We start from the raw sequence: 20438 nt of genomic DNA on the forward strand, positions 1-20438 counted from the left end.
CGAGGTCCTGAGAGAGCCCCGGGATGGGGGGCTATCCCATCCTGGGGAGGGGAGGCTGCCTCCTGCACTCCTGTTCCTTGAGGCTCACAAACCTTGAGAGATACGCATGCCATGTCCTAGGCATGGTGCCAGGAGAATGTCTTTGTGTTCGAGTCACCAGCTCCTAACAGAGCCTGCCATGTGCCCAGAAAGGTATTAGGAGCCGATGGTCATAGCTAACCAGTGGCACTGCAGAGACCCTGATCACTGGAGTGTCAAGGTGGTGGGTACTGAGTGGGTGCCGGGGGAGGTGAGGAGGGGGAGGTCAGGGGGAGCTTCCTGAGGAGATGGGCTTGGGCTGGACTTGAGAGGATAGGCCGCATTTGAATAGGCGGAGGACATTTCCCTACCAAATGTCATCATCCGGGGCGCAGGGGGCTAGTGTCTGGGGGCAGTTGGTGGGAGTCTCTGTGCGCAGAGGCACCCCTCCCCGACAGGCACCTGCCTGCAGGGACTTCTAGTTGTCCAGCTTCTGAAAGAGGACTAAGGCTGCCCTTAGGCCACAGAGCAGCGCCTGCCAGCTGACCTTCAGAAAAACACCCCTTCTGCCCCAAATCTGGTCTGAGGAGGGCTTCTGTGTGCCCACCACATGCCCCTCCAGGAGGCCTCTGGTCTCCAGCTCCATCCCCTCTGCCCTGAGCTGGACAGCAGGAGGGCAAGGTGGCCTCAGGACTCAGCTTTCCCCACCCAGCCAGCCCCTGGGCTCCCCTAGGCCTCTCTGCTGCTGACTGCCTTCCCATGGGGTTCCATGGGCTCTGAACTGGATGGTGGTGGGAGGTGGGGTGGGGGGCCCTGGGCTGAACCTAGGAGTTTGGGAGAGGTGGCCATTTCCAGAAGGAAAGACTTCTTTTTTCAGGTTATCCGTGAAACAAAGGCTGAGCGATTCCCTTCTCTGGGGGCACAGAGGCTGCACGACCCAGGATGGGGCAGTAGGAAGAAGGGGTTCCTCTTGGGTCCTGAGCTATGCATTCCAGACCTGCCCCTTCACAGCTCCCATCAGATCTGACCTGACCTCCAGGCCACGTCCTAATCCCTCCCCCACTGTGGAGGGAGGCCCAGCTCCCTTTTCAGTCCTGCTCTCCCTTCTCCTTGTCTCCCTCCAGGCGTCTTTAGTGCAGTCTCACCAGCCTGCTGTCCGCCTCACCCCTCAGCCCTTTCCTTCCCCTTCCAACTCTGGGGGCCTGCTTCGGCTGCCCAGAGAAGGCTGGGCACCTCAGGGAGGGCTGAGGGCACTGCTGGGTAAACTGGAGCCACCTGAGTTTCCTGTCCAGGACTGAGCTCCAGTGGAGCAAGATATCTGAGCCACTTGATAGATCGGATGAGGAAGATGGATCTGGGGATCACTCTCAAGCGGCATGGGAGTTCGAGGAAAGGAATGGGGTGGGGTCTCGACTTTCTGGCTAGCTTCCAGTGGAGGTGCCAGGTTTTAGCATGCTCAGGCTGGAGTGGGGCCTCCTGGACAGGCAGGCAGCCTACCAGGCTTAGCCCTCTCTCCTCTCCCTCCCCTGCCTCTCTTCTCCTGGCAGCTGATTCACTCCATCTCTCTTCTCTGTACAGATGGGACCCAGGTGAGCCCAGCTGCCCCCTGCTCCAGCCCCTCCGTCACAGGTAAGAGTATGCCTGTGGGAGAGTGTGGTGGGGAGTGAAAGATGAGGCTGGAAAGGACAAAGGAGGGTGAGGAGCTGAAAAGGACAGAAGGTGGTTCAGCAGGGTGGCTGGAGGGTGGGGCAGAGAGTTGGGAGATTGGGGTTCTGGGGGAGGGGGTGAAGTTGGGGTTTTGTGGGGAAGACGTGAGGGTGGGGGATAAGAGAGGCAACTCTGGGTCCAGGCGGGCCCCAGAGCTGGGAAGCACAACAGGAAAAGGAAAGGCAGGATGCTCTTCTTGTCCACGTTGGGGCAGTGAAACAGGAAGGCAAGTAGGAAGCTAATATTTATGCTCAGATCCCTGCCTCGGGGGCTCTGGGGATGGGGTGCGTTCTTGTTTGTCGGCTCCGTGGTCCTCACAGCAGCCCTTGCAGGATCGGAAGATGCCTCGTGGTGCTTGGTTAGAGGTGGAGGACCCCCCTCCGTGATCCTCTCAGCGTTCCACACCCCCGCTGCTGTCAGGCTGTGTTGGGCGAGGAGGGGGTGGATGCCCATGGTTTAGGATGTGCCCGTGGTTGGGCGGGGGGTGGGGGAGGCTGGACTGACTGAGGGCTGCTTTGTCCTTAATTTCAACCAGATCCACTGAGGGCCTTCTGGGTGCAGATTCCACACCTGACACCCAGCCTAGGGCAGCAAGAAAGGAAGGGCACATCCTCTTTGCTCTAGTCCTAGCTGTCGAAAGCTTGCAGACCTGGGGAGATTAGACACACAAATAAAAGGAGAAATAATGGTAGAATGTAGTATGTGATCTGTGTGAAAGGAGGCAGCAGCTGATTAAAGAATTCATCCATTCATTCAAGAAACATTGATTTCACCATCTACTGTCATTTAGTTCTCCTAGTTGTGTAATTTTCTAAACATTGAAAGACAGAAATGGGAAGAAGAAAAAGAAGCATGAATGAACTCCATCTCTATTCCAAGGCACAGAGGACATAGGGGTTTATTTATTGATTCAGACAATATTTGCTGAGTGCCTGTCATGCGCTAGGTCCTGGTTCTAGGTGCTGGGATAGTGAGCAATAGGGAGAACCAAGTCCCTGCCGTTGGAGCTTAGCTCGGATTTGGTACCTGCCTCGCCAGTGCTTTCAGGAGACAGAACCACCAGCATGATGGAAATCCAGAGGAGGGCTGGACACGGGACCCTGGGCTGGGTTCAGGAAAGCGGAAAGACTCCAGCAAGGCTTGGAAGTCTGGCAGGACCTGGAAAAGTGGAATTGAGGGGTGAAGACATCACCAGCGGGGGGAAGTTTGTGAGCAAAAGCTCAGAGGGCGGGAGTTACGTGGGCTGTGACAAGACAGGAGCTGATGGCTGAGGTGGAGGGTCCATGTTCAGATGTGGGAGACAACGCTGAGAGAGGCCAACTTAGCACCAGACTGTGGAGACCCTCAAATGCTAATTCACCGTGAGAGGGGTTCCCAGGGTTGAAGGCAGAGCCCCTCCCACTTTCCCAGCAGCCTTTGCTCTGGAGGCTGAGGCAGCGCTGGGAGAGAGGAATGGGCTGCTCCCAGTCTATGTGGCCAAAGCTGCTGGCCGCAAGTCCAGGGGGCCTGCCCTGAGGACCCTCATGTATCACTGAGGGAGTCCCCCCAGGAAGCCAGGACACCTGCCATGAGAGGACTGAGACCGTTCCTGGGGCAGGAGTGCAATGGCATCAGAGGCCCAAACTCAACCCAGAACAAGAATTTGGGGTCCCTGAGTGGAGGTGTGAGCAAGAGGTAGGGACATCAAAGTGGTGCATTGCCTGCTGTTGTCAGTATCTGGGTACCCAGCTGCCCGCTCTGGTCTCTTGACATCCAGAGAGTTGTACAGGCACCTCCCTGCTCTGCTCCTCTCTTGTCTCCATCTCACAGAGAATATAAGAGTGGGTACCACTTAGTGACCACCTACTGCAAGCCCCTCTGCCCCTCTCCAGTGAGAAACCCATCCTGGGGTAAGAGACAAGGGAGGCGACTTCCTGAAAGTGGATGGGAAAATGGAGCCAGAGCGCCGGTCTCAGCAGGACAGAACCTGAGCTCACTGTGCCCTGGGCTGGTGGCCTTGGCCAGGTCCCTTCACCTGAGCCTCAGTTTCTTCCTGTGGGAATAGTAGTAGCTCCCTCCCAGGGCCCCAGGGTAATGAGGTGAAAGGGTTTGCAGCGAGTCCGCACATGTGCTGTGAATGTTAAGATAGTGGTTCAGCTGGACCTAGAGGCTGCGTTCCCTGGCTGGTCTTTGCCACAGCGCCTTCCAGCCCTCCTCAGTTCAGGCCTGGAAGACTGCCTATGGCTGCCCCCATAGGGGATGCCCAGCACTGCGTTAGCTGAAGAAAGCCTCTCTGAAAAGGTTTCTCCATTTGAGTGCTCTCACCTGCCCCCAGCCCCACCTGTGTCTTCTTTTCTAGGATAACTGGGAATGTCTGGCTGCTGAGCGCAGACTGGCCCAGCTGGTGGTGCTGGCTTGGGACCTAGTCTGGCAACTGGTTATAAATAGCCCCTGCGTCCACGGCCTTGGCAGGGTGCTCCTGGCGTGGGTGCACGGGACACTCGAGAAGAGGCCCTGAAGCTGCGGTTCTTGCCACGCCCGGCCTAGAGCTGGCGTGAGGGTACCTGGGAGCTCCCTGGGCACATGGGCTGTGCAGCCCTAGGGTGCTGGCCAGGGCTGGCTGTGGGTTTGAGGCACCTCTTCTTTATCCTGTGGCCTGGGATAAAGTAGGGAGGATGGCAACTGAGGGCCTAGGGTGGTCTTTGGAAGCAGAACAAAGGGAACCCCCTGTCCTATCGCTGTTTTTGAGATCAGTTTATCAGAGGGCATGTGTGTCCAATCCTCCTTCAGGGGGGAAGAAGGGAAGAAGTCAGGGCCCAGGATGTATCACTAAAGGGTCCTCAGCCCATCCCTAAATCCCACAGCCCCCAACCATGGCCCTGAGAGGCAATATATTTAGTAGAAAACTACACTTGGGGTCAAAAGGCTCAGCTCACCACCACCATAGAGTAACGGCATGGTGTATATGACCTCCTTTCTCACGGGTGAAACAGAATTGAAAATACCTACCTTGCAAGACTGTGCTGAGGGCCCCGAAGGGGAAGGCCCCTGGAGGGTGTTTTGCCTTGTCAACTGAGTCTGAAGGAGGCTGATTAGGTAACCGCTCACCTGCGGGCCTTTCCCGCTCACCCTGCCCTCTCTGTGTGCCCTCAGGCTGGTCCAGGCCCCGCGCAGACACGCCAGGCCCTCAGCCCCAGCCCATGGACCTGCGGGTGGGCCAGCGGCCCCCGGTGGAGCCCCCGCCGGAGCCCACACTGCTGGCCCTGCAGCATCCCCAACGCCTCCACCACCACCTCTTCTTGGCGGGCCTGCAGCCCCAGCGCTCGGCAGAGCCCATGCGGGTAAAGCTAGAGCTCCCATGAAGCCTCGAGCCCAGACTCGGCCCTGCCCTCCCTTCAGCCTCCACCTCTGTCGTCAACTCCTCGCCCCCTCCCCACAGCTGTCAATGGACACGCCCATGCCCGAGTTGCAGATGGGGCAGCAGGAACAAGAGTTGCGGCAGCTTCTCAATAAGGACAAGAGCAAGCGAAGTAAGGGTGGAAGCCCCCCCCCCGCATGTCCACGGCCCCCTGTGTGGGCGGGGGAAGGAGGATGCCAGCCCCGATCGGGGTCGCTCTCTGCCTGCCAGGCACTGCGGGTGAACGCGGGAGGAGGTGAAGGGGGACCCGCGGCGCTTCACAGAAGGGGTGTAGCCTCAGGCTTGGCTGTTGCATGAAGGGCCCCTGGGAAGCCTCGTCCTGGTGGGGGGTGAGGGGGCGTGATCAGGGCAATGGGCAGAAAATGTTCCAGGGAGGCCACCCGTCCAGCCACCTCCCGAACCACTCATGATTTCCGCCCCTGCAGGTGCCGTAGCCAGCAGTGTGGTCAAGCAGAAGCTGGCAGAGGTGATTCTGAAGAAACAACAGGCGGCCCTAGAGAGAACGGTCCATCCTAATAGCCCCAGCGTTCCCTACAGGTAACTCCCTCTCCGCCCCGCCCCTTCCCCGGATGTCCGCCAATGAGCACACAGCACACGCAGACCGCTGCTATCAGCTGCCCTTCACCTAATCCTCACCCCTCACCTCTAATCCTAGTGCCTCTCCGACCCCTCTCTCCCAGCCGATACCTGCCTTCCTCAAGCCTTTAATTATCTCTCCTCACCCCGCCTGAGGCCTTTCTTCCCTACAAGCCCCTCCTCCCCCCACATACACTTTCTCATACACACCACGCTAGCTTTCCCCTCTCTATGCATCTTCTCCTAAGCACAGAAATATCCAGATTCCTAGAACAGCTTCCTCCCTTTGTGTCTGGGACCCTGGCTCCTAAGCACAGATCAGGATGGGTGGCCCAGTACTGCCCCCTGGAGATGGCCCCTGTTCCCTGCTGGCCATGAACTCCGCCCGGCCCTGCTGGCTGCTGCCACTCCAGCATGCGTGCATCCTAAGTCGCTTCAGTTGTGTCCGACTCTTTGTGACCCCATGGACTGTAGCCCGCCAGGCTCCTCTGTCCAGGGGATTCTCCAGGCAAGAATACTGGAGTAGGTTGCCATGCCCACATCCAGGGGCTCTTCCCAACCCAGAAATGGAACCCACATTTCTTACGTCTCCTGCATTGGCAGGGGGGCTCTTTACCACTAGCGCCACCTGGGAAGCCCCACTGCCTCCCCCGGCAGGTCCCAAAGGGTGGAAGGAGGTGGCTGCCATGCCTCTGGGCATCCCTGCCCCTCTGAAGCAGCCTTGGTGCTCAATCGGCAGAACTCTCGAGCCCTTGGAGACGGAGGGAGCTGCCCGTTCCGTGCTCAGCAGCTTCCTGCCTCCTGTTCCCAGCCTGCCTTGCGACCCCCCAGAACACTTCCCTCTGCGCAAGACAGGTGCGTGGACAGGCCAGCAGGGACCTCCAGAGGGGCTAAGCGGGAAGCGCCTTGGGGGAGGGCTAGGGAGGGGCACTGCCTTCTCCTGCCTGTCTCAGAGAGGACTGGAAGGGAGGGCTTAGGGCAGAGATGGGGTGGGCGTGCACCGAGTGACCCCGGCGCTCCTGCAGTCTCCGAGCCCAACCTGAAGCTGCGCTACAAGCCCAAGAAGTCTCTGGAGCGGAGGAAGAACCCGCTACTCCGGAAGGAGAGTGCCCCTCCCAGCCTTCGGCGGCGGCCAGCAGAGACCCTCGGCGGTGAGGCCTGGCGGGGTGGGTGGGTGGCAGGCCTGGTGCCCTCCCCCAGGGATGCCGTGGGTGGTTGTCACAGGGTGCCCTACACGCTTGCCAGGGGGTGAGTTGGGGCTGAGCCCAGCCCTTGCTCCATTGGCTAGTCTGACATCTGCCCAGAAGAAGGGGCACCTTAAAAAAAACAAGTGTTCAGAGGTGTTGGAGCCTGATGGTGGCCTTCCTGTCCTGCTCGGAAGAAAGCAGGAAGCAGAGCCCGCCCACTGCAGAAGGGGCTTGTTCCTGGCCCCCTCCTGGCCACTCTTGGCTCCTAACTGTGCACCCCCTTCTCCCCAACTCTCAGACTCTTCCCCTAGTAGTAGCAGTACGCCGGCATCAGGGTGCAGCTCCCCCAACGACAGCGAGCATGGCCCCAACCCCGTCCTGGGCTCCGAGGTAAGGCCTTGGCAGGCTGGGCACCCCGGGGCATCTCTGGGGCTCAGCGGTCCTCAGCAGGCATCCCGGCCAGGCTGGGACTTCAGCATCTGGGCAGCTCCCACCCGAGCCTCCGGGGGGTTCCGGGGAAGGTGTGCCTTGGGGTGGAGGTCTGGAACCAGTGACCCCTGCCCTGCTCCCATGGCAGGCGCTCTTGGGCCAGCGGCTGCGGCTGCAGGAGACCTCTCTGGCCCCGTTCGCCTTGCTGCCCACAATCACACTGGGGCTGCCCGCCCCTGCCAGGGTGAGTGGCTGAGGCGCCCTCCCCCACCCCAAGCACCCGAGATCTCTCCGTCCCTTCTCCTACACCCTGCCCCATGGCCTTCACTGTCCTCCCCACCGGGGTCTTCTCGCCAGTGATGTTCCCCCACTCTCCTCCAGGCTGATGGTGACCGCAGGACCCATGCGACTCTGGGCCCTCGGGGCCCAGTCCTGGGGAGCCCCCACACTCACCTCTTCCTGCCCCATGGTCTGGAGCCCGAGGCTGGGGGCCCCCTGCCCTCTCGCCTGCAGCCCATTCTCCTCCTGGATCCCTCAGTGTCTCACACCCCCCTGCTGACTGGTGAGTCCCAGCTTCTCCAGAAGGGCTGGATCCCAGCACCCTGCCGAGGGCCAAGCATGGCCAGGGTCCTGTCCTCCTGTGCGTCTTGCTGCTGAGTCCCTGGCTCGCCTCACCCCCCACCCTCCCTCGCTTCCCTCCACTTTTCCTTGTGGTCCCCTCCTTATGCCCCCCACCCCATTCTTTCCAGTGCCCGGGCTTGGGCCACTGCCCTTCCACTTTGCCCAGTCCTTACTGACCACCGAGCGGCCCTCTGGATCAGGCCTCCACCGGCCACTGAGCCGGACCCGCTCAGAGCCCCTGCCCCCAAGCGCCACTGCCCCCTCACTGCTGGGCCCCCTGCAGCCCCGCCTGGAGCGGCTCAAACCTCAAGTCCAGCTGATCAAGGTGAGGGGAATGGGGTAGGGGAGGCAGTGAGGGGTGGCTGAACTGGGCCTCTGAACTGGGGCTGAAAGAAGGGAGACTCAGGAGGGGCAGGGCCAGAGGGGGGATGTGTGGGGCCCAGGGCTGTGTGACCACTAGAGTCCCAGCAGGATGCAGGATGATCTGGCCCCAACTACCACTCCCCACTGCATGCCCTGTGCCACAGCATGTCTGCTCAGTAGACATCTCCCCTCACCCCCAGAGGTCAGCCAAGCCGAGTGAGAAGCCCCGACTGCGGCAGATACCCTCAGCTGAGGACCTCGAGACGGACGGCGGGAGCATGGGGCCGCTGCGGGATGATGGCCTGGAACACAGGGAGTCCAGCCATGGGCAGCAGGAGGCCAGAGGCCCTGTTCCTCTCCAGCAGCACCAGCAGGTACGGTCAGGCCCAGGGGCCTCTCGGAAGGTAGAGTCAGGAGACTCTGGGGCCTGGTAATGGTGGAAGGGAGGGAGATAGGACGTCAGTGCAGGGGACAGCTCTGGGACCGTGGTTCCTCTGCCAAAACTGCACTGAGGTACAGACAGACACACACGCAGGCATACATGCATTCACACACATGCATACATGCATTCATACACACATACATGTACGTGCACCTCCAGCAGCCTTCCAGCCTCAGGGTGAAGCCATGTCCCTTTCCAGTGGCGAGACTGGCCTTTCACGGAGCCCCATGCATTCCCGCTCTAGGACTTCTCCCCTTGTCTGTTAGTACTGTTTCGAGGAAGGTGCTAGGGCAGGAGGTGGGGCAGAGCCAGGCTTGGCCCTTCAACTGCACGAGTCAAGCCATGGAGTCTCCGTTTGCTGGGGCTCATGTAACAAGTACTACAAAATGTGTGCCTTAAACAGCAGGTGTTCCTTTCCCCATGGTTCTGGAGGCTAGAGGTCTGAAATCGGGGTGTTGGTGGGTTGGTTCCCTCTGAGCCCTGTGAAGGAAGGTGCTGCCCCAGTTCTCTTTCCTGGGCTTGTAGGCGGCCACCTTCTCCCTGGGTCTGCACATTGTCTTCTGTCCATGTCTGTATCCCAATTTCCCTTGTTTATAAGGACAAGAATCATATTGGAGCTTACCCTGATGACCTCATTTTAACTTGAGTACCTCTGTGAAAACCCTATCTCCGATCAGGTCACATTCTGAGGGGACTGGGTGACTCATCCTAAACACGAGGTGGGAAGGGACACAACTCAGCCCATAAGATGTGGAAACAGTCCACAGAGTGCAGCGGCTCACACAGGTCCCTGTGTTCTTGGGCGGTGGATAGTCCTCAGAGACCAGGAGATCCTGGTCAGAGCTGACCTGAGGCCCCTCACCCCAGTTCTGGTGTTGGAGTCTCGAGGGCTTAGGGAGCTCTGGTGGAATGAGGTGGTCAGTCTGGGCTGCAGATCTTTGGGGGAGTATATGGGCAGGGAGCTCAGAGACTCAATGCCCAGCTGAGCGGCAGGGCCAGAGGCTTCTGCAAAAAACGGGCCTGATGGGAGGTTTCTTGGCTGCGGGCAGAGGTGGATGGAGCAGGGTCTGAGAACCTGGAGCCTGAGGCCCCCCGTGTCCCTCAGGTGTTCCTCTGGGAGCAGCAGCGACTGGCCGGGCGGCTCCCCCGAGGAGCCACTGGAGACTCCGTGCTGCTTCCCCTGGCCCCGGGCAGTCACCGGCCCCTGTCCAGGGCTCAGTCATCCCCGGCTGCACCTGCCTCGCTGCCGACCCCAGAGCCCGCCAGCCAGGCCCGTATCCTGCCCAGCTCAGAGACCCCTGCCCGGACCCTGCCCTTCACCACAGGTAAGGCTTGGATTAGAGGGCAGGAGGAAGAGGCCGGGGCACACAGGGGCTCAGAGGGGAGTCCATAATTCACTGTGTCATAATTCACTCTGGATAAGTTTCAAGGCCACAGAGCACTTTCTTAGTCTGAGGAGATCTACTCAGTGTCCCATGGAGCAGGTGGTGGTTTCTACGTTACAGTTAAGGAGACCCAGGCTCGGGAAATCAAGGGGACAGCTGGCTGGCAGTCAGGCCGGGCTAAGAATTCAGGTCTCCTGACAATTAGTTCAGACCTTTCAAAAATTACATTGTTTCTCTTCTTGTGAGAAGAACTCAAGAGCATTTTAGAAATTTTGAAAAATATAGAAAAGCATAAGAATGGAAGAAAAACCACCAGCCAGGGGACTTTCTTGGTGATCTGGTGGCTAGGACTCCACCTCTCAATGCAGAGGCCACAGGTTCGATCCTTAGTCAGGTAACTAGACACATGCTGCAACTAAGAATTCACATGCTGCATGCCACAACAAAGACCAGGTGCAGCCAAATAAATAAGTATTTAAAAAGGAAAGAAAAAAAATAGAGGTGTGACCTTTAAATTTATTTAAAAAAAAAATCACTGGCCAGTATCCCATCACCCAGAGGCAACCCCTTGTAAATGCTGCCATATTTCAGGCCAGTCTTTGTTCTAGCCACACATGTAAATCCCATATACACTACGTTTTGTGGCTACATTTTATACCCTACCTTATTCATTTTACACATTATGAATACTTCGTGATATAATTAATCTTTAAAAGTGAGATTTAAAAAAAAAAAATTTTATTTATTTATGTTTGGCTGTGTTGGGTCTTTGTTGCTGTGCAGGCTTTTTTCTAGTTGCGGTGAGTGGAGGTTACTCTCCAGTTGTGGTGTGTGGGTTTCTCATTGCACTGGCTTCTATTGTTGTGGAGCACAGGTTCAGTAGTTCTGGCGCATGGGCTCAGTTGCTCCTTGGCATGTGGGATCTTCCCAGACCAGGAACCAAACCCATGTCTCCTGCATTGGCAGGCAGATTCTTTACCACTGAACCACCAGGGAAGCCCTGAAAATGAGATTTTATAGTGTGTCGTCATAGTATTTTAGTTTAAACATTTCTTATTGGTTGAGCAGTTAGGTGGTTACTCATTTTTCCCCATTTGAATTTCCCCGAAGCCACATCTGTCTTGTCACATGGCCTGGTGTCTCTGTGGGCTTCCCAGCTTCCAGTTTTGGGGCTCCTATTTGGATCATCATATCCAGCCAAGCCCCCAGCCTCAGGCCTCCCTTTGTTAGGCTCCGAGCTCTTGAGGTCACGGTCATGGTCCTTGGGCCACATGAGGGGGGTCAGTGAGTCAGGAAGGCAGTGGCATGTGGCAGTTGTGTAGGTTGGGGCTGCATGGTGTGTGGGTGAGGTGCCCGAGACTGCCTGGGTAAGGAGCTGGGGGTGTGTGTGCAGGCGCCGAGGGGTAAGATGGGTCATGTGGGACTGTGTGGGGTGTTTTCGGGGCTCCCCGGGGCCCTGATCCCTGAGCCCACTCCCCGCAGGGCTGGTCTATGACTCGGTGATGCTGAAGCACCAGTGCTCCTGCGGGGACAACAGCAGGCACCCAGAGCACGCGGGCCGTATCCAGAGCATCTGGTCCCGGCTGCTGGAACGGGGTCTCCGGAGCCAGTGTGAGGTGAGCAGGCAGGTGGGGGCTGTGGGAGGGAAGGAGCTGGGAGGGCCTGGAGCCAGTCTGGGCGGTGGGAGCGGCAGGGGAGGGCTGCCCAAAGCAGAGGCTCAGGGGCTCTGTGGGTCCTTCCTTAGTCTCTCCGGGGCCGGAAGGCCTCCCTAGAGGAACTGCAGTCGGTTCACTCCGAGCGGCACGTGCTCCTCTACGGCACCAACCCGCTCAGCCGCCTCAAACTGGACAATGGGAAGCTGGCAGGTAGGGGCCCCCAGACCCCCCACCCCACCCACCCCACCACCAGCTCACCCAGCCCGAGCATCCTCCTGTGTTCTAGTCCTCACTCTGCCGAGCTCATCCCTTCGGCATCTGGGCATCCCCTTGCTGCCCCTGGTTCCTCTCCTGCCCACCTCCACCCCTCCCTGCCAGCCCCTCCCGGCCCTCTTCTCAGGGCCTCCCTGTTCCGGGCTGGGCTGGAGGCTGAGCGGGTTCAGTTCATGCACCTGGGCCTCTCCCTGCAGGCCTCCTGGCACAGCGGATGTTCGTGATGCTGCCTTGTGGCGGCGTTGGGGTAAGTGTGCAGGGTCTCTCAGACCTCCTCCCTCCTGACCCCCCAGGCCCAGCCCCTGCCTGCTTGTTTCGGTGGTCCTCCCGGGCCCAGTGGGCCGGGACTCTCCCCTAGTGCCCCCTCTGCTGGCTAGAAGCTCCTCATTGGTGGGTGTGTCCTCCTGAGCGTAGAGCCCCTTGCCTTGCACTTTGAAGGCCTCTAGTGGAGGTTGAGGAGGCTGAGAGAGCAGGGCTGAGCCTGAGGCTTGGGCTCATCTCCCTCTGAGAGCATGCTGGCCTCCAGGCCGCCTGGCCCGGGGCTGTGGGGTGCCTCTGGCATCCTTGGAGACCCAGGCATGTCCCTCCGACGCCCTAGCTTTCCCTGCTCCTTCTCATTCTGCCTGGGGACTTCTGCCTCCTGGCAGTGCCCTTCCTCCCCTCAAAGTGTCCCTGTGGTGGTTTCCTGGCCGGGCGTGTGGAGCAGGGGACGGAAGCCTAGTCCTGGAGGGATGGAAACTGTTGCTGGGGGGCTATGTGGGAGCCGGTCAGCGCCCTGTTCACAACTTCCCATTTCTTGCCACTTTCTGATTTTTCCAACTGTTGTTGCTTCTGTTTTCTCCTCCCTCCTCTCCCTCTCTGTCTCTGTCTTTCTCTCTTTCTCCAGCCTCTTGCGACTCTCTCTGCCTTCCTCGCCTCTCTCGGTCCGCCTCGCCCTCCCCATCTCCCCATCATGCCCCCCGGCCCCTCCCTAGCCTTGAGGCCCAGGGACTGGGTTTGGGGGGCCTCCCAGCCTGGGCTAGGGGCCCTGAGTGGAAGACAGTGGTGCAGACGGCCCCTCGAGCTCCGACCATCCCGAGGGCCTGAGCAGAGTCAGCGGGGGCTTAAAACCCCCTCCAGGCCCAAACCCCAAGTCCCGCCCAGGTAACGCCATGCCCCCTCCTCTGACCGGGGAGGCAGGCGCAATGCTGCCGGCAGAGTGCTGGCCAGATGCGGGCTGGTGATGTGGACTGAAGCTGGGAAGAAGTTGTGCTGGGATTGGGGGACACGGGAGGCCTTGCCTTTGGGCGGTGGGGCATGGGGGAGGCAGTGCCATCTGCCCATCTCCCTGCCCCTGGGGTCCTAGCCATGGGGTGGGCACTGCCCCCGAGGCCCCGGCTCCTGTGGGAGGCTGTGGGTGAGGCGGGCCTTGACTCTGGCCCCCACAGGTGGACACCGACACCATCTGGAATGAGCTGCACTCCTCCAATGCAGCCCGCTGGGCTGCTGGCAGCGTCACTGACCTCGCCTTCAAAGTGGCCTCCCGTGAGCTAAAGGTAGGAGGCTTGAGTGGAAGATGAGCGAGCCACGGAGGAAGGAGGCAGGGAACAGGCAGCAGGGAAGGCAGACCCAATGCCCAGCATTGCATTCCTCCTGGAGATCGTCTCAGGGTTTCAGGAGGGAAACCGAGAGCTCTGGGGACCCAGATGAGATCTGAAGCCTAGGCTCACATTACCTGCTGAGGAATCAAGTCACTGGGCCCCTGGTCCTGTGGTCTCTAAGAGAGGCAGGCCCATGTTCATGCGGAGTCGGTTAACATATTTGCTGTGTGACCGCAGGCAAGTCGCAGAGCCTCTCCAGGGCCCCGTGCACTGGCAGAGTGGCCCTTTGTGGTGCTGAAGTTTTACACACCAGGCTGACACCCATGCTTGTTTGCTCTGGGCTTGGCACCTTATGGGAGCTTGTGTTGAGCCCCCACTGTTTCGGAGCTCACGGCCCAATCTTAGCTCTGCTATCAGGCAACTTTGCACAAGTTATTAATATTAAATCCACCTAAGGCTCCAGGTTTCTCCTGTCTGTAAACCAGATAATCACAGTGTTTATCTTATGAAGATGTTATGAAGATTAGGTAACATTTACCTCAGACCGTTGTGAGGATGAAATCCAGTGTTTACCCTGTGCTTAGCACAGTGCCATGCACATAGATTTTGCCCAATAAATAATAGCTGTTGTTATTACAAAGTGATAACAGCCAGGAGCCCCCAGGATGGGAGGTTCTGTGTTCACGGCCTAGGGTCAGCAGAGGGCCCTTTGGTCAGTCACGCTGTCTTGTAGTCCCTTCTCAGGGGAAGAGTCTGTGGCTGGGGGACGGCTTCATGGAGGTGTGGGTCAGACAGTTGGCTGTCTGGTTGACAAGCATTCTTTCTGTTTCTAGAACGGTTTTGCTGTGGTTCGGCCCCCAGGACACCATGCAGACCATTCCACAGCCATGTAAGTTCCAGGGAGGCCTAGGTGGGCTGGAGTAGGGGGCAGGCCCTCATGGCCCTCCAGCTGGGGGGGCCTTGGTTGGCCAGGTTCCCCCTCCTTCCTGTCAGCCTTCTGGGGCTGGGCTGGAGACAGATGAGGTGGGGGTGGCACGGGGAGGGAACGGGCTGGCACGACCTCTGTCTTTTCCTCCCAGGGGCTTCTGCTTCTTCAACTCAGTGGCCATCGCCTGCCGGCAGCTGCAACAGCAGGGCAAGGCCAGCAAGATCCTCATTGTGGACTGGGTAGGTCCCGGCTCCTGGCCCTGCAGTTCCGAGAGCCCTGTGGAAAGAGCCCTGAGCCTGGCGACCCGAGACATGGCTTTGTGTCCTACCTAGTTCTGCATTCGCCTCCCCGACCCTCGGTTTCCCTGTGTGTAAACGTGGGTGAGGATAGTGGCCCCATCATGGGGCCTCTAGGAGGCCCAGAGGAGTTGGCCTGCGGGAAGGGCTCAGCCGTAACCAGCTCCCAGAGGAGGAGCCATCTGAATGCTGTCTTTGGGCCTCTGTTGGCTTCTCTCTGTAGATCTGGTCACTTATGCTTTTCCCCTGCAGGTAGTGAGCATGCCAGTAATAGCACATAACATCAACCTACCACTAATCAAATCCAAACACTGATGGTTTCACGCATCACATATTTAATCCTGACTCTGCCCTGGTTTACAGATAAGGGAAGTCAGCACAGAGGGGTTAGGTTAACCTGTACACAGCCATACACCTTGTAAGTCCTGAGACCCGAGGCCCCTTAGCCCTGGAGCACCTGTGTCTAACCACCTCGTATTGACATCTGCTTACGGGATGTTCCAACGCAGGAGGGAGGAACGGGCCACACTTGTGCGCATGCGCAGTCCTCCTTCACGTTCCCAGGCCAGGAGCCTGGGGGCCGTGCTCGACGCTCCTCTGAGGATGGCGCTGGGCCTCGTTGTCCTAGCCCCTCTTTAATGGAGTGTGGTTTCCATCACTTGCATCACGCCCTGACCTTGGGCAAGACGCAGTAGTGAGGGTTCCTGATGTGTGACCCTGAACTCTTCCCTCTCCCGCACTCACCCTCCCCCAACACGCCCTCTCCCTCTGGCCCTGGCTGGCCTGCCCCCGGTGCAGCTCCTCCCCTTCCGGGTCTCAGGTTATCATCACCCCCACCCAGCATGTTACATACATATCTTTACATAACCTGAGGAGACTGAGGCTTACAAAGCGCCCGTGGGTCCCTTGACAGTTTAACTTTAGGAGCCCCCGTGTTCTCACCTCCAGGTCTAGGCTCCTGACCTTCAGAATGGTCACTGACCTGGAGACCTTTCCAGCCTGCTCTAGTCCCCATCTCTCTGCTTTCAGACCTGCCCTAATCCCTGCCCATCTCCCTGCGCAGGACGTTCACCATGGCAACGGCACCCAGCAGACCTTCTACCAGGACCCCAATGTGCTGTACATCTCCCTTCATCGCCATGACGACGGCAACTTCTTCCCTGGCAGTGGGGCTGTGGATGAGGTAACCACATCTTCCGGCCCACTGACTCTCCTGAGTAGTCCTAACTCTCTCTGTCACAGCTAGCTGTGTGATCCTGGGTAGGCTGCTGAGCCTCTCTGATCCTCCGTTTCTACATTTGGAAGTGAAAGGGCTGCATGAGCTGCTCTTGTAGCACGGACATCCAGGGGTTCTGCTCCCGGGACACTGCTCTCTTCACATCTCTCTTGCCTCCTGTTCTCCAGGTGGGAGCTGGCAGCGGTGAGGGCTTCAATGTCAACGTGGCCTGGGCTGGAGGTCTGGACCCCCCTATGGGGGATCCTGAGTACCTGGCTGCCTTCAGGTAAGCTCGCTAGGGGCCCAGAGGAGGCCTGGCCCAGCAGGGCCACCCTCTCCTCCCCTTTTCCAGCAGCACCAGGTTGGAGGTGATCAGGTGGCTTGTCAGCTTTTCCTCATCTAATCACCAGCCCTGGAGTGGGCCTATGGACTGAGACAAAGGGAAAGGCATGGTTACGCTAGCCTCTAGGGGCATCCAGTCCCTGTGGGAAGACAGGAAACAGACTGAAAAGGTCAATGCGTACTTTATAATGTCACAGGTTACCAAGAGCCAGTGTTGAACTGAGTGCAGGGAGACAGGCAGGGGGGAGTGAGCAGAGTTGCTGTTCTCAGGCGAAGAAAGCTGCCTGGAGGAGGTGAGCTTTGCATAGGAGCTGAGAAGCCTAAACTATGGAGGAAGAGGGAAAGCAAGCAGGTGATGTCCATATTGGGGTTGTTGCTTGAGAAAAGCCATTCTAGAAGAGGGACTTGGCTCAGGAGCCGTTGTGTATTTCTCTTTGGGAGTTCCTAGACTCCATTTGGAAAAAGGGAAGCCTGGAAATAGGTCTCTGTATACTTTTCTGGAGTATTCTTAATGAGAGTTAATTTTGTAGGAGCCCTGGGCTGGGGTTCCTGGCATCTGTGCACCCAGAGCCCAGGGTCTTGAAGGACAGCAGAGTGGACCCAGGGTTGGGTGAGGGATGAGGGGTGGAGGGAGGTAGCTGTGAGGGTGCAGAGGATGAGCATGGATCTGGTGGCCCAGGACCTCAGAGGATCTATTGCCCTGATCAGCTCTCAGGTGGTGAGTGGTGACGTGTGGCCAACTCAGTGCTAAACAGGTGTCAGCTGAGTGCTGAGTGCTTCCGGTGTTGCCCTGAGGCTTTAGTAACCTGCCCCTTCCCTGCGGCCCTGCCCACCACTCCCCACCAAACACAGTGTGCCGGCTCCTCTTTCATCCCCTCATCCTTGGTTCCTTCCTGCCTCTTGCCAACAGAGCCCTGGGTGGCTGAGTCCTTAGACTGTACCAGGGACATGGATGGCAGGCAAAGGTCAAGGAAACCAGAGGCATCCGCTCATCCCGCTGGGAGTCCTGAAAGCAGGGTGGTCCCCCGTAGAGTTGGTGGGAGAGGACTGGCACCATGCAGGGCCGTCAACCTCTGCTGCCGGGCAGCCTTGCACAGCCTGTGAGCCCCTGTTCCCCACACACAGGATAGTCGTGATGCCCATTGCCCGGGAGTTCTCTCCGGACCTGGTCCTGGTATCAGCTGGGTTTGATGCTGCCGAGGGTCACCCGCCCCCACTGGGTGGCTACCATGTTTCTGCCAAGTGTAAGGAGGGCCCCGACTAGGGGGGTGGCAAGGGCATGAAGGCTGGGCTGGGGGGGGGCAGCACTGCCCAAGTCAAGAGGGAGGTGACAGTGGTTGGCCCAAGGCCATGAGGATGGGACGGGGATGTGCAGCACAGGCCAGGTCAGTTCATCGAGGAAGGCCTAAGTCACACCTGGGGACTGAAGTCCCGCAGACTAGAGGCTCGGTCACAGGACTTCTCCCACCCTGACTGTGTCCTTCCCAGGCTGGGCAGGCAGCTTCTTCTCGATGGGGGTGGAAGGGGAGGAGCAGAGTTCTCAGAACAGAGGGAGCCCACTCAGCCTGCTGAGCCTGGAGGACAGGGAGGAATATGGTGTGTCTCAGTGGAAAAGACACTGGCTGGAGTCCCTACCCAGGTTCAAGTCCTCGCCCTGTCACTTACTAGCCGCCCTTAACCTCAGTGAGCTTCAGTGAGGCACACGAAGAGCATTTACAGGGGGTTCCATGTGAAAGTGATTGGTAAAGTAGAGATTTGTCACCTGAGTTACTCTTTCTAAGGGAGGAATTGAGCAGGGAAATAACAGGGGTAGAGAGGGCCTCCCTCATCTACCCCGGCCCCTCCTAACCCTCCTCACCCACCATCTAGGTTTTGGGTACATGACACAGCAGCTCATGAGTTTGGCTGGAGGTGCAGTGGTGCTGGCCCTGGAGGGTGGCCACGACCTCACAGCCATCTGTGATGCCTCCGAGGCCTGTGTGGCTGCTCTTCTGGGCAACAAGGTGAGGTGCCCGCCCTCGATCCATGCATCTGTGGGGCAGGCAGTCCAGTTTTCCCAGGAGCACCCCAGGGAGCAGGGAGATGGGGTGTTTCCCTGGGGGCTTGCAGATGGGCAGGGTGGGGGTGGCCAGGCCTGGACTGAGGGGAACAGAGTGGATGCCTCTTCTCTGGGTCAGTCCTCAGGTCAGCGTCCCCTGCCCCAGGCAGAGCCAGGAGCACATGCCTATCTGAGCCTGGAAAGCGAGGGCCCCGGCGTGGGGGAGAGCTGGGCCTATGGGTCCCTGCGAGGCAGGCAACTGATGCACAACTTTCTTCTGTAGGTGGATCCCCTCTCAGAAGAAGGCTGGAAGCAGAAACCCAACCTCAATGCCATCCGCTCCCTGGAAGCTGTGATCCGAGTGCACAGTGAGTGTGGAGAGAGGACACTGCTGACCCCAGACTTGGGGGAAACTCGAGGGTCTGTTGCCCCCAGGGACCAGGGCCCCGGGTCTTCCAACCCCAGCCAGGCCAGGGTAGCTGCTGCTGCTTTGGAGTAGGCATCCTGTAAAGTACCCCATAGTAATGGGGGGCAGCCGCCCCCACAGGTGAATACCCTCGGAGCCTTCCAGATGGACCCAGCAGGGACCAGCAGACAGTGGGAACCAGGCAGGACTGGCCTCCCTTACCCAGCTGCTGCCCTAGGCCAGGGCCCTGCCCCCAGCAGCACTCAGGCCTTGTTTGTCGAAGTGCTGTTTCCCACCCTGACCCTCAGTTCTGGCCACAGGGTCTTAGGAACTGTACCTGCTTTGGGAGCTGAGTCCTAGGTTAACCCCACATTTGGAAAGCACTTTAAATTTTCAACTTCAGCTCAGCATCTGTGGAGCACTTTATATGCTACCCATGATCTGTGCAGTGTGTGTGTGTGTGTGTTAGTTGCTCAGTCCTATCCACCTTTTGAGACTCCATGGACTGTAGCCCTCCAGGCTCCTCTGCCCATGGAATTCTCCAGGCAAGAACACTGGAGTAGGTTGCCATTTCCTCCTCCAGGGGATCTCCCTGACCTAGGAATCAAACCTGGGTCTTCTGCGTTGCAGGCATATTCTTTACCATCTGAGCCACTAGGGAAGCCCCATGATCTATGCTAGGGATACAAAAATGAATAAAACAGATCTCCCACATCTGGGCTCAGCATGGGGTCATACCTGACACTAAAGGTGCTGCTATACTTGGCATGGAGCCCTCACACTGGCCAGGCTCTGTGCTGAGCGTGTTCCGTGGACATTATTTCTCACAATAGTAGGCAGGATGGTCACGTCCGTGGTTTAGATGGGGCAGGGGGAGCCCTGGGCAGATGAGTGTCTTCCAACGGCCACACAGAGTGGTTGCAGTATTGGCCAGCTCTCCTGGTTCTGTGTCCTTCCCACCTCCCCTGTCCTGTGCTGGGCTGAGCATTGCTGGGATCTTCATGTGAGGGGGACTCTGCGCTCCAGGAGGCTGGAACTCAGGGCTCTGTGAGGTCACTGTGATGCAGACTCCATCCAGGGGAAAGAGGCCCAGATGGTGCTCATGGGAACCCTACACCATGGTCAGCCGTAGGGGTGGGGGGATGGCCTGGGCTTTGTGAGGGCTCCTCACAGCACACTGAACCCTCACTTTCTCAGGTTACGGGGATCAAGTCAGGGAGGGTGTTGTGTGGAGATGGAAGCAGCTGAGAACTGACCCCATGCTGAGGACACGCCTGCTACTCTGAGGCCCTTGGCCTGAGATGTGCAGCCTCGGTACCAGTCTAGGACACGTGGCTGGCAGGTGGGGGGCCTCGTGCCCCCAACCCTTTCTGAATCAGTTTCTTGCCCAGGTGAATACTGGGGCTGCATGCAGCGCCTGGCCTCCCGTCCAGACTCCTGGGTGCACAGGGTGCCAGGGGCTGACGCAGAAGAAGTGGAGGCAGTGACGGCGCTGGCATCCCTCTCCGTGGGCATCCTGGCTGAAGAGCGGTAAGAGCCTGGGCTGATGGCCCCTCCCCTGCGGGGATCCCCCAGGTCC

At 58.7% G+C, this 20438-nt stretch overlaps 1 protein-coding gene and 1 long non-coding RNA gene across 9 annotated transcripts in view; one reads left to right on the forward strand and one right to left on the reverse strand.

The window, feature by feature from the left end:
- HDAC7 (histone deacetylase 7) overlaps positions 1 to 20438 on the forward strand; it is a 44099-nt gene that overhangs the window by 22346 nt on the left and 1315 nt on the right. For 4 of the 7 annotated variants that reach the window (XM_081589120.1, XM_081589117.1, XM_081589121.1 and 1 more), the window contains 24 exons: positions 1597 to 1647; positions 4858 to 5045; positions 5144 to 5234; positions 5548 to 5659; positions 6438 to 6553; positions 6724 to 6849; positions 7184 to 7275; positions 7463 to 7558; positions 7696 to 7876; positions 8064 to 8260; positions 8499 to 8672; positions 9846 to 10065; positions 11608 to 11741; positions 11870 to 11990; positions 12251 to 12300; positions 13481 to 13588; positions 14467 to 14522; positions 14713 to 14800; positions 15921 to 16040; positions 16262 to 16359; positions 17541 to 17659; positions 18285 to 18418; positions 18737 to 18821; positions 20251 to 20389. In XM_081589120.1, coding sequence (XP_081445246.1) covers positions 4905 to 5045; positions 5144 to 5234; positions 5548 to 5659; positions 6438 to 6553; positions 6724 to 6849; positions 7184 to 7275; positions 7463 to 7558; positions 7696 to 7876; positions 8064 to 8260; positions 8499 to 8672; positions 9846 to 10065; positions 11608 to 11741; positions 11870 to 11990; positions 12251 to 12300; positions 13481 to 13588; positions 14467 to 14522; positions 14713 to 14800; positions 15921 to 16040; positions 16262 to 16359; positions 17541 to 17659; positions 18285 to 18418; positions 18737 to 18821; positions 20251 to 20389 — 2798 coding nt within the window. In that variant the 5' untranslated portion in view covers positions 1597 to 1647; positions 4858 to 4904. The remainder of the gene's footprint in view (positions 1 to 1596; positions 1648 to 4857; positions 5046 to 5143; positions 5235 to 5547; positions 5660 to 6437; positions 6554 to 6723; positions 6850 to 7183; positions 7276 to 7462; positions 7559 to 7695; positions 7877 to 8063; positions 8261 to 8498; positions 8673 to 9845; positions 10066 to 11607; positions 11742 to 11869; positions 11991 to 12250; positions 12301 to 13480; positions 13589 to 14466; positions 14523 to 14712; positions 14801 to 15920; positions 16041 to 16261; positions 16360 to 17540; positions 17660 to 18284; positions 18419 to 18736; positions 18822 to 20250; positions 20390 to 20438) is intronic. The other 3 variants (XM_081589122.1, XM_081589123.1, XM_081589119.1) reach the window with 1 other exon arrangement.
- LOC145545204 (uncharacterized) lies at positions 15176 to 19864 on the reverse strand. 2 transcript variants are annotated; one of them, XR_014081941.1, is made up of 3 exons: positions 19598 to 19864; positions 15800 to 16503; positions 15176 to 15533 (listed from the first exon to the last, which is right to left on the reverse strand). It is a non-coding gene; the product is annotated as an uncharacterized LOC145545204 (long non-coding RNA). The 2 variants fall into 2 exon arrangements; XR_014081942.1 differs by having other exon boundaries at positions 15800 to 16555.

Source organism: Giraffa tippelskirchi, chromosome 4, assembly GCF_054371585.1.
Source record: "Giraffa tippelskirchi isolate mGirTip1 chromosome 4, T2T-mGirTip1v1.2.pri, whole genome shotgun sequence".
NCBI lineage: Eukaryota > Metazoa > Chordata > Mammalia > Artiodactyla > Giraffidae > Giraffa > Giraffa tippelskirchi.